The 12,413-nt window shown below is 42.8% G+C and overlaps 1 protein-coding gene across 7 annotated transcripts in view; it reads right to left on the bottom strand.

Annotated features, from left to right (window-relative positions):
• Positions 1-12,413, bottom strand: part of QRICH1 (glutamine rich 1) — a 30,962-nt gene that overhangs the window by 11,527 nt on the left and 7,022 nt on the right. For all 7 annotated transcript variants that reach the window (XM_081160640.1, XM_081160641.1, XM_081160642.1 and 4 more), the window contains 2 exons: positions 9,564-9,893; positions 5,864-6,901 (listed from right to left, as the gene is read on the bottom strand). In XM_081160640.1, the coding sequence (XP_081016766.1) occupies positions 5,864-6,901; positions 9,564-9,872 (1,347 nt within the window). In that variant the 5' untranslated portion in view covers positions 9,873-9,893. The remainder of the gene's footprint in view (positions 1-5,863; positions 6,902-9,563; positions 9,894-12,413) is intronic.

The following is a 12,413-nucleotide window of genomic DNA, read 5'->3' on the forward strand; positions in this document are numbered from 1 at the left end:
AAAAAATAAAATTAAAATTAAAATTAAAAAAATAAAATAAAAACCAATACCTGCCCTGGCTGGCCTGGCTCAGCGGTTAGAGCATTGGCCAGAGGACTGAAGGGACCCAGGTTCGATTCTGGCCAAGGGCCCGTACCTAGGTTGCAGGCTCGTCCCCAGCCCTAGTCAGTGTTCTTGTAGGATTGTAGGAGGCAACCAATAGATGTGTCTCTCTCACATCAATGTTTCTCCTTCCCTCCCTCTCTCCTCCCTTCCCCACTCTCTAAAAAGCAACGGAAAAAATACCCTCTGGTGAGGATTAAAATCAAACCAACCAATACCTGTGCTCCACCCAGAATCTCTTTTTAAAGAGGGATCAGTGTTTTTAAAACCTTCTCATATAAAAAGGCAACTCTAATTCTAATTCTAATGTTCAGTCACTACTGGTCCAAAGTACTGCTCGTCCAACTACAATGAGCCAACAAATCACTTGGGGATTTTATTAAAGAGCAGACTTTGATTCAAAAGGTCTCAAATGGGACCTGAGATTCTGCATTTATTTTTATTTTTATCCATCTCAGAGGAAGGGAGGGGGAGAGAGAGAGAAAGAAACATCGATGTGAGAGAAACATCAACTGGTTGCCTCCCACACAGCCCCAACCAGGGATCGAACCCACAACCTGGGTATGTGCCCTGACTGGGAATTGAACCCGCCACCTTTTGGTTTATAGAACAACACTCCGACCAACTGAGCAACACTGGCCAGGGCTGCATTTCTCATAAGGTTCCAAGTGCAGGAGCTGGTCTGCTGACCACAGTTTGAGTACCAGGTGTCAAGAGCAGTAACTCACATGCCCAAGCCTTAATCCTCAGGAAAAAAATTTTTTTTTGAATTATGTTTTTATTGATTTCATAGACTGAAAGGGAAAGGGAGAAGAGATAGAAACATTAATCAGCTGCCTCCTACACGAGCCCTACTGGGGATCGAGACTGCAACCCAGGCATGTACCCTGGCCAGGAATTGAACCAGCGACCTCCTGGTGCATGGGCTGGTGCTCAGCTAACTGAGCCACACCAGCTGGGCCAGAGATTTTCGATTTAATTTGTCTAAGGTGAGGGCCTGCTGCTATCAGTATTTTCAAAAGTTCCCCAGATGATTCTAATGTCCAACCATGGTTGAGAATCATTTAGAGAAAGAAAAGTATAACAAATAAGCCGTGTCCCTCTCCTTGCCATTGTAAGATAACAGGATAAGACTTGATGATCTGTATGGCTTCTCTAGTTATACATAAGGTTCTATTTTTTTCATGTTCTGTCTCAATAATACCATGCTGACTTGTAAGGACAATTTCTTTAGACAGGAGGCACTGCTCTAGCTTCCTGCCTCCAAAGGGAATGTTCCCATCCTCAATGGCCCGACAGCTAAGCCATGCAGACACAGGAACAGAGAATATCTGTGAGTCTGAATCACAATCCCCATTAGGCAGGACAGATACCAACACAGATTCTTGGGGCTTACACACCTGTCCACATTCTAAACCAATTTCCTTGAGCAATTTTCCCTTCCAGGGCTTCTTGAGAAACGTCAAATTATTCAAATCGAAAGCAAATTTATTTATCCATGATGAGTAAATTTGCTATCAACAAATAAAAAAAAACATACTAGCTTTGGTATTATACACTATTAAACAAGGAGACAGAGCAGTACCAGTGCCAGGCCCTTAAACGTTCGGCAGACCTGGAGCTCCACTGTAGGCACACCTCTCACTTTCCTTGTTGAGTCTCACCCACATGCCCAAATGGAGATGCCCAGATGGAGTTCCCCATCTGTGGGAATGATTGCGAACTTTGCATCTCCAACTATGCTAACCATAAGCAGACCTCCCCTGAATCTACCCAGTGGGTACTGTGTATCTCCAACTGGACATCTCATAGCGACCTCAGACTAATATCTGTTGAGAGAACTCATCCCCTTCTCCATCCAGGACTATTCTCCTCAGAGCTCCTTCCCTCCCTTGTTCAATGGTGACACTATCTACTCAAGCTGGAAATCTAGGAATCTGACTGGGGAAGTAGGTGGGGAAGTGCTTCTCTACTGGCTTTTTAGCCAGGCTCCCTTCACTGTGTGCCTCTACCCACTAAATGTAACACTCCCAAAATTCTTCCACATGTGTCCAAATGTCTATCAGTGGGTAGGGGTAGTAAAGATCCCACCCAGGTTGAAAACTACTGATGTAAGCAGGGCATTGCACACTGTGGTATAGAGGATTTTTTCCTTTTTATAATGGGGCGCTTGGAGAGTTTTAAGCTGGGAAGTGACAATCTTACATTTAAAAAAAATTATTTTTGCCCTGGACAGTGTGTATCAGTTGGTTGGAACATCTTCCCATATACCAAAAGGCTGTGGGTTCAATTCCTGGTCAGGGCACATACTTAGGTTGTGGGTTTGATCCCTGATTGGGGGACGTATGGAAGGCAACCAACTGATGTTCTCTCCGATCAATATTTCTCTCTCCCTCTCTCTTCCCTCCTCTCTAAAATCAATGAGCATATCCTTGAGTGAGGATTAAAAAATAATAATTAAATAAAACTTGGTGAGCTATGGAGAATGGAATGAAAGCAAAAGTGGAAGCAAGTGCTGGTTGCCTGGACTCAGATAGTGGCAGTGGAGATGACTTAAGAGTCTGAGAAGTTTGGTGGTAGACCAGTGTGGCTTGTTGATGAACTTGCTGTGAGGAGTAAGGGAAAGTAGACTCAAGGATGACTCCTGGGTTTCTGGCTTAAATAAATGGGTGGCTGGTTAATGCTACTACTTTCTAAGATGGTGAAGTTTTCCATAGTGGCAGAGTGAATACTAATGAAGAGCTGAGAGATCTTCTTAAATCCAAGCAAATAAGTAGCTGCTGAATGTGTGGGAAGGTGTTCTAAGGGGAAAGGCATGGTCTAGAGATACTAAGATATATGTGTCAGTGCAGCACAAGGGTTAAGATGGGTTGCAGAGCCTGCCTGTCCAGGGTTGAATTCCAACTCTGCTACTTACTAATGGTGGCTTTGGCCTTGTTGTTTAATCTCTCTGTGCCTCAGTTTCTCCATTTGTAAAATGGAGACAGTAATATATACCTCATAAGGTTGGTGAGGGAATTAAATGAGTTAAAACATGTACCATGGAAAACAATGCTGACAGTCAGTGAATATTTTTAGCAGCAGTACCATCTAGAGGATATGAAAAACATACTAAAGGACAGAAATCCCTGAGGGAGGAAAGAGGGCCAGTACTTCGCAGAGGAACACAAACATGTGACTCGGGTAGAGAAGGCACCAGCAGTCTCCTGAGAAGGGAAAAGAATCAGTGGCATAGGAAGAAAACTAGAGTGTGTAACATGAAAATCTGTAAGTTTCAAGAAGGCTGTTGCTGTTGTGTGTTGCTAAGATTAAAAACAGATGTGCCTATTGGATCTGGCCACTGCTGACTTTGCCTGACAAGAACAGACTATCATGTGTTGAAAACTGGTTAGCAAGTGGAGTCAGCTTGAACACATAACCCTTGGGAGAGAAGTTTTGCCATAAATCTGGTTTTAAAGACAGGTGATAAGAGAGCTTTCATAAAGGGTATGCCAAGTGAAGGAGCACAACACTGTCCTCAGCTCTCCTTACCATTCAACTCATACCACAACACAATTATCTTCCCCGCAGGCTGTGAGTGCTCCAAGGACAGAGATTGTCTTATTCACCTCTGTTCCCTAGAGCAGAGCATGACAAGGAGAGCAAGGGAATGTGTGTGGTGCAAAAGGAAAAACTCATCTTTCCTCCATGAGGAGTATTCTTAACCAATTTCCTTTTATGGCAATAATGATTGATATAAGCCCCTATAAGACTTTCACAAATGAGACACAGTACTGAATAACATGGGCCCACTAAAATGAACTCCCGAAAAGATCTCCTTCCTGCTGAAGGGCCTGAATGTACAAATTAGTAAGAGACTAATGAGCACCAAGAGCCCTAACCTGCAAATTGGACCGCCAGGACCAAGAGAGCTGAAAAGAGGCTTGCTGAGCTCCATGCCTGTGAGCAAAAGCTGAGCACAAAGCCCTGTTACAAGTCTCCTGGCTGGTCTCTCCTGCATGCACTGAGTTCTACACCCTGCACTTGATTCTTACCACACTCAGGATTTTGGAAAAACTGCCCACCACAGATCAGCAGATCAAGCTCAATTATTCACTTTGGGAAGGTAACTCCTTTGCCCGCATACTATCTTATCTCCCATAGCCCCCCCCTCATGTTGCCCTAGGCCATGTCCCTTCTTTCCATTCCTGACTTTATTTGTGCTGCTCCATTCTTCTGTCAATGTAAGCTATCAACTACAGAGCATATACCTCTTTTTCCACAAAGATGCATCTGCTGACTTATTAACCTAGAATGATTTCTGAAGACCCAGTTTTTCTTTGTGTGTGTGGCACACAATGTCACACTTGATTATGCTGCCTTATAAATAATTCAAAGAAACAGAAATTATACATTCTTACTCCTACAACTAACTATAACCTACCTGAAACAATGAATCTGTCCTGTTCTACTTCTAGGCCTGACAGCTGGATACTTAATAGTTCCTTAACAAAGTCATCTAAGATAAGGTACTTCTGCCTTTATGAAACCACTTGGTCAGCTTTGGCCTAATCAAAATTATTCATTGCATGAGTTTCTGAGTGTGGTCCCAAATCTGCCAGTGCTTTGTTTGTGCCAGCTCCCTCACATGCATTCCCAGGAGACCCTGCCCTCTGAGGGCACACTGTCTTCAGCAGATCCATAAGACTAGAGGCCCTATATCCATTCTATAGATCTGCTAGACAAGGGACCAGAAAGTTTACTAATAGTCTTAAAAGATGATAGCGTTAAGAAGATTAGCCCGGCTGGGCATGGCTCAGTGGTTGAGCGTCAGTCAACCTAGGATCCAGGTGATTGGGGTTCAATTCCCAGTCAGGGCACATGCCCGGGTAGAGGGCTCGATCCCCAGCTGGGGGCGTGCAGGAGGCAGCCGATCAATGACTTTCTCATCATTGATGTTTCTCTCTCTCTCCTTTCCTCTCTCTGAAATCAATAAAGATATATTAAAAAAAAAAAAAAAAAAGATTAACAATTAGAAAAGATCAGAGTTAAACAATTTTAAAGTTACAATTTCAACAGAGTTATATTTTTGAAACTTTTCTGTAATCTAAATGATTTCAAAATAAAAAGCTTTAAAAAAAATTTCAACATAGCTGTCATGACAGAAAACTCAAGTAACTGAGGTTTATCTTTACTACTTTTAAGGAACCTTTGGGAAAACACCTTTGGGAAATCCCACTGCATAAATCACTTGTTCAAGGCTCCCAAAGGTGATAAGCCAACCAGGAGGTATTTGAGATCTTCTAAGTCACCTACACTATGCCCACAGATGACAACAGAAGGAGCAATTTCACGTCCCCTTCCCTGAGCTGAGTTTAGAGTTTGTGTGCTAAACTACTAGGGTTCCACTAGATCCTTTCATTGGTGACACAGAAAGTAGCTCCTGGGATGAGGACAACACTCAGGGTGTCCCATGAATCTCTACCTAGAACGTCATTCCTCTTAAAAAGAGATTAACAATGAAGCACCCAAGGTCACCTTCAAAGCAGTTACTACTAGTTATTTCATTTACCTCTAGGTACCAGGACAGAACTGCCCGTTTCATAGCTTCACCTGCTGCTTCTGTCCCCACTCCCCCACCTCAACCAAAATATTAAACACTATACTACTGCAAGACTAACACCATGGCATAAACAAGCAGAGGTGCCAGAGGTTGCTAGGCAAGTTCTGTGCTGCAGTGGGTCCTGAGGGAGCAGGATGCCCCACAGTAAGTCTCACTTACTGAACAAGTAACCTGGAGCTGCTGCTGCTGCTGCTGCTGCGGTGGCGGCGGCGGCGTCTGTTCCTGGGGCGTCTGTTGTTGTGGCTGCTGCTGAGGGTCCCATATGTGGACAGTCTGAGCTGTATTCTGGTATGTGCCTGCCACAGCCTGCACAGCCACTGGAATGTGGATGTTGCCATTCATGAACTGTGCTGGAAAGAGAGAGTTTGCCAGGGTCTGCACTACCTCTTCGTGGGAGTTTTTCACTACGGATGTGCCCACCATCTTCTCCTTGTCATCCTCCAGCTTTACCGCAGCCAGGGCCGTGGGTGAGCCACTGACGTGAACTGCATTGTAGGCTTCCTGGGGAATGGCAATGTGGGTGATGCTCTGCTGCTGAGGGTCCCCCCGGGGCTGGGCAGAGTAAACAGGGATGGTCCAGGTTTCTCCTGTAGGGCTAGTAATGGTCCCAGTGGCACTGTACAGGTGGGCACTGTCCACTGTCAGTAAGTCTGGCCTCAAAGATACATAACTCTGCTGCTGGCCCTGTGGAATGGCCAGCACGGTGGCCACCGGCTGCCCTGAGATGGCATAGGACACAGTGATGGGCATGTCCACTTTGCGCTTCTTCACTGGCTGGAGAACACTGGCTGTTCCAACCCGTCGCTCCCCTTCCCGCGGTGAGCCCTGCTGAGACGGTGGTGGGGAAAGGGCACCCACGGTCTGGATTTGGATCTGCTGACCCCCAGCAAGAGACTGGCCAGCCACCAACTGAGCCTGGATCTGCTGATGTGGGATGTGCTCCTCTGGTATCTCTGCAGCTTGGATCTGCTGGGCTGCCTGCACGTGCTGCACCTGAATCTGGGCTGCCTGTAGCTGTGAAGGACTGGGGCTCTGCAAAGATGGGGTCTGGATGGAAGGGGCTGCCGGCTGTGGTGCTTGGCCTTGGATCTGCACCTGGACCTGGAAGGGCTGCTCAGCAGGCTGGTGAACGGTGAGCTGTGGGGAGAGCTGCTGGGCTGAAACCTGCTGCGGAGACTGCTGTACCTGGACCTGTACCTGAAGCAACAAGATTCACCAGTGAGTAAATCAGGCAACATTGAGAATCCAGCTCTATAGGGAAGAAAAGATCTCAGGCAGAGGGCCCTGGGTAACGTGAGTAGGAAGAGCTGCTATACCCAAGGCTTCTGAGGAGTCCACAATCCCCAAAACCATATGCAAAACTCTCCAGCATCACATTGCATTAAGAGCAACATATATCCACCTGAGAGCAACAAGACTATTATCAACTGGGGCCTACAAAGGAAATATCAGAACTTCTGCTCATTTTTCACTTTTCCTTTAAAATGTGACCCCCTTTGGTTTTGCTTATTGATATAGTAGTACAAGTATGTAATTTATAAATACATATTTACTTGCATGTTCAAAATATAGTTTATCCATGGAGTGATGAAAAATGTGGGGATCACTGTTCTAAAAGGACAGGAAGTCAAGTACACTCCTTCCACAGGCACTCAATTCCCAACCTCAGGATCAAAACTACTCCCACCACAGACAACTAGTGGAAAACACAGTAGAGAGAAAACTTTTGAAATGTCTTTTGGAAATATCTTCAGGTCTGCTGCTAAAATGCAGGCACTGTTTAATGATTCCTTTAGAGTGCCTTGAAAAAAACTGAAGTAAAATTGATATATAATAGTATACAAGTTTCAGGTGAATGACATTGTAACTCGACATCTGTATACACTACAAAGTGACCACTACCCAAAGTCTAGTTACCATCTCTGACCATACAATTAATTGACCCCTTCACTCACTTCCCCCTTTCCCCTCTGGAACACCAAGCTGTGCTCTGTACACACCAGTTTGTGTTTGTTTTGTCAGAGTGCTCATTTAAGACATGCTTGTCTCAACAGAGAAGCCGTTAAAAACCTCACAAGACTACTAACAATTTGAGGAAGGTTAGTATATCCTGGATCACACATTTCTGATAATGCAACTCATCTTATTGCTGTTATTTCAGTATACAAAGCAGTATGAAAAGATGCTATGCATAGTACGTAATTTTAAAAACGGAAAGATTTGGGGTGCAATTGAGACCTTGCTTTTTGGCACATGTCATCAGTTTGGCTCAAATAAACATAAAAATGCAAAAAAAAAAAAAAGGGAAAGATTTTTTTCCCATCAGACACTCATGTCTAAATCACTTTAAACACAGGTAGGAATTAGGAAAGAAAAAACAACTTCCAAACCATGGGTCTGAGGCTGCCCCAGGGGACCCTTCTGGCTCTTTCTATTCACTTCTAGGCTCTGGGCACCCTGAGGACTACTCCACCTTCCCTAAAAGGTCTATCCTACATGAATTCCTCTGTCACCCAATTCTGTCTGCTTCCCCTCTTTTAGCAATTTCTCAAAATTTTTCTCAGACTTAGATTTTTTTATAGCATCTGTTTATTTCAGCCCTGCTAGAAATTTTTAAAAAGTCACATAGAATGAGGAAAATATGTTACGAGTCCATCATACTGAACCTATCTCATGGATTTAGTCTTTCACTTACAAGGGGTTTGTGAAAGATGATGTTAATAGGCGATCTCAATCAGCCATCTTGAATATAAAGTCTCAAACAATCCTTTAAACTCAAATTCCAAACCATTAACCTTATGAACAAGGAGGTGCAAGCTGTAAATAACAGCAGAATAACTTCTTGAACCAAAAAGTCAGCCTTCTCTTATCTACCTTCCCTGTACCCTTCCTTACAAAACCTAGAATAAACCACTGCCTCCCTCCATGTACCAGATGCCTTGTCTATGATCTCATTCAGCCTCACTAAATCGTATTATCCCTCTTTGACAGATGAAAAAACTAGGGCTAAAAAGATTAAGATCATGTCAACAAATAAGAGGGCAAGTCAAATTTAAATCCAGAGCCACGTCCTTCCCATATACCCACTGGCATTCCCAAGAGGCAAAGAGGCTACCTTCTATTTCATCAGACATACCTCACCACACTCTTATCTCTTCATCAAGTTCTACTCCCTTTTCTATTTTCTTGGTGGAAAAAAGCATCAAAAAATGCAACCACAATACAGGAGCAAGAAAGTAGCATTTTTAACTGGAGATTATTGGTTTCACATAAGAACCTCTAAAGAAGAAAACTTTTACCATCTCAGCAAATGAATGTTTCTCCTCTTTTAGTAAGCTCATTATCAACTAGCATTATTTCTTGAGGCTTATAAATAGCAAATGCAGACCAAGAAATCTGCAGGTGACCTGAGCCATGGAACCATACAACTAGATGAAGAACACTAAAATATATCAGTCTTTCCATTTTAAAACAAGTTCCAAATGTCATGCTTTTAGTATTGAGCCGAGACTAACCCTCCTACATTCTTGATCTGCTCAGGGTGACAGAGAGAAGGAAAGCTTCAGTCATACTCAGCTGTGTCACATCCAAATCCAGTCCCAGAAGACCTCTAATTTCTATACTACTTTCCAGAGTAAACGGCAAGTATCCGTGGTCTTTTCAGTTTACAGTGGTTGCCAAAATTTTTAGTCTGCATTAACTATGAAACTTTGTGTTAAAGAAAATGTTTCAAAAAGTCAGAGTATTCCCCCTAGTGAAAATAACCCAACACGTACACAGAGGTGATGCTCCTTGTAACCAAAACAATGATGGCAAATTAAGTCTATTAAATAGGATGCACCTCAACATTGCTCTTTACCTGAACCTGCTGTGGCTGTTGAACCTGGATCTGCTGTTCTTGCTGGGTTTGTGGCTGAACACTGGTGGTAACTGGACAGGCAAGTTCAAGCAAAGACCCGGCCACTTCGGTGCTGTCTGTGTAAATGCAGTTCCCACCCTGTTGGTATACCATGGTAGTGGTAGCCGTCTGCTGGAACTCCTGAAGGGCTTCTGGCCCCTTAGAGGCTAGTGAGTCCAGAAATTCTTTCATCCTGTGTTGTGGGACAGACCGCGCCTTCACTCGGATATACTCTTCAAAGGAGATGGTGTTCTCCAGAGAATTATTCATATTGTAGAGTCCTTAGGGTTCCTATTAATAAAAATAAATGGCCATAAGTCAAAACTATGCTATTGTTTTTATATCCTGAAGTGCACAGGCCAATCACGTGTGTATCAGAGTGGAATAGTCCGCACAGCTGTATACATCTGGAATCCAAAGTAAAGTTTTATTATACCACCTTATTTTTTTCAATTAATGATATCTGAAAATTGTTTCCACAAACATTTCTTAATCAAACTATCACACTGAAGACAAAAACAAAAGCATGCGCCACAGTACTGGATGAAACAGGCCAAAACCACACTCTCCACCCAGCGGTAGGCCAATCCCATCTTTTCTGCAGAGCCAAACACCAGACAATAAGTCACATGCAAAACTGCTCTGTGACCATCAGAGAGACTACTGGGGAAGCTAGGAGCAGGGATTTCTACTGACATGTTCTATTTCCACTGCCAACTAATGTCCTACAGTGAAGGGACAGTATACCACCTAGCTATGGCAAGACCCAAGAGATAGGGGATGTGTTCTTTACCTCTCACCTCTCATTAGAAGTACCCAAAATTCCATTTTGCCATATACTGCTCATATTCTTTTGTAACACAGCTTACTGATTAAAAGCATGAATTTTGGAGCCAGACTGCCTACATTCAAATCCTACCTCGATCTCTCCTTAACTACATAATCCTGGACAAGTCAGTTACCTGTTTTCTTATCTATAAAATGGGGGTAAAATAGTATTTACCTAAAAAGTTGACATGAGGATTAAATATATATAAAGCACTCAGAAAAGTATCTGACACAGAGAGGGCTACATAAGTATTAACTATTAAAATAAGTGGGGGAAGGAAGTGAATAATAGAAACCAATTCTACAAGTTTCCATCAGGGTATTTACCTTGAGAGTGAATCTGCAGGGATGGGTATTAACTCTCAATGGCCTGAAAGACAACCATGCAATCTTTCTGGAAAATTGCGTGCCCTGCTGCTGCTTTCACACTGTGCTTTCTTGATCAGTACCACCTCCAGAACAAAAGCAGCAGCAGGATATGAGAATAACACAAACCAAGTGAACCTTTCTGCCAAAAGGACTCTCAATCTCAAGTGTCTGGAAAAATGATTTGTTTCCTTGAGCCATCAGGCTAGAAATATCAGTCTCTCTTTCACTGCCCACGTTTTGCCTTATGTTATACATATATGGTATATATCTCATCTCTTCCAACTGGCAGACAAGACTGTGTCCTAGTTCTCTCTGAATGGCTGACACATGGTAGGTGCTTTGTTACATTTGGAATTCAATATGGAACAAGGATTATGACTCTTTGCTCCTGTAATATCTATAACTTACAACCATAAGTTATGCTTTTCCCTAGTAAATGGTTAGTATATACCTTGGGGGAAAAACCCATGGGAAGAGTGAGACCGAAGAAAAAAAATGACTCTTACTGCTATTAACTGACTGACACTAGCAGTATTTCTGTGGAGTGCTGTGTAAGTACAGCATACAAATTATATTTAGGTGCTTTCAAACAGAACAGATTCAGCAATAAATCTTTTATAATGATGCACATAATACATTGTAATGTATTTTTCCACAAATAAAAAACAACACATACCTTATCCTGTCTAAATCAAAATTCCTAGGAAACCCCAAGCACAACAGAGTGCAGAAAACATCAAGTGCAGGTCAAGAGAGTGTAAGGTGAAGCTGCTGCTGATGTCCTCTTGTCTTCTCAAATTTAATTCTTGTTTGTCCCTTTGTCACCTCTATTCTGACCATCTCCCTTGCCCAGCTCTTCCTTCTCTGCTTCAGGGGCTTTCAGTTATCTTCTATGAAACTTCAAAATTGAGCTGTCAATGATGTCCATATGAGTAAGATCATCATCAAGACCAAGCACCCCATCCTTCCGTTACATATTCAGAGCAGGCCACTCCAGTGTAGGTGACCCACAAACTCACCACATCAGCACAGTGTGTGTCAAAGCTTCCCTTTGATAAGAACATCACAACTGGAATTTCCTTAAGAAGGCACCTCTCATAATACACTTGACAAAGTTCACAACAGGTGACTAATACCTTATTACATATACTCTTCTGCTCAAAAGGGGACAGAGGAGGATGATATAAACAGCAATTAACTGGTTCTCAACCATGCTGGGACATATTTCAGGACTTTTAACTTCCACTATAAAAGAACAGCGGAGGTCAACTGAAATTTACATTTCCCCAAATTTATTTTCTTCAAAAATTAGTTGCATTCCTATAAAATACTGAGACAGTACTGGAATTTTAAAGACTGCCTGTGCTAGAATCAGTTACTGTGTCAAAGCAATTAAAAAAAAGTATAATCAGGCAGCAAAAACTTTGCCTCAAATCTAAGAGAAGACTTCATACAAATACTGCTTGGTAAAGAAAGGCAGTCCCTAGAATCTTTCTAGTGACCTTATTTCCTCTCGCTTTTTAAAGTTTCAGTACTTCCAGAGGCTTAGCCTCATCTGAAGTCTGATATTAAGTATAAAGGAGAAATGCACCAACTTTTCTTCCTAGAAATAAG

Source organism: Miniopterus schreibersii (genome assembly GCF_964146895.1).
Source record: "Miniopterus schreibersii genome assembly, chromosome: 15".
NCBI lineage: Eukaryota > Metazoa > Chordata > Mammalia > Chiroptera > Miniopteridae > Miniopterus > Miniopterus schreibersii.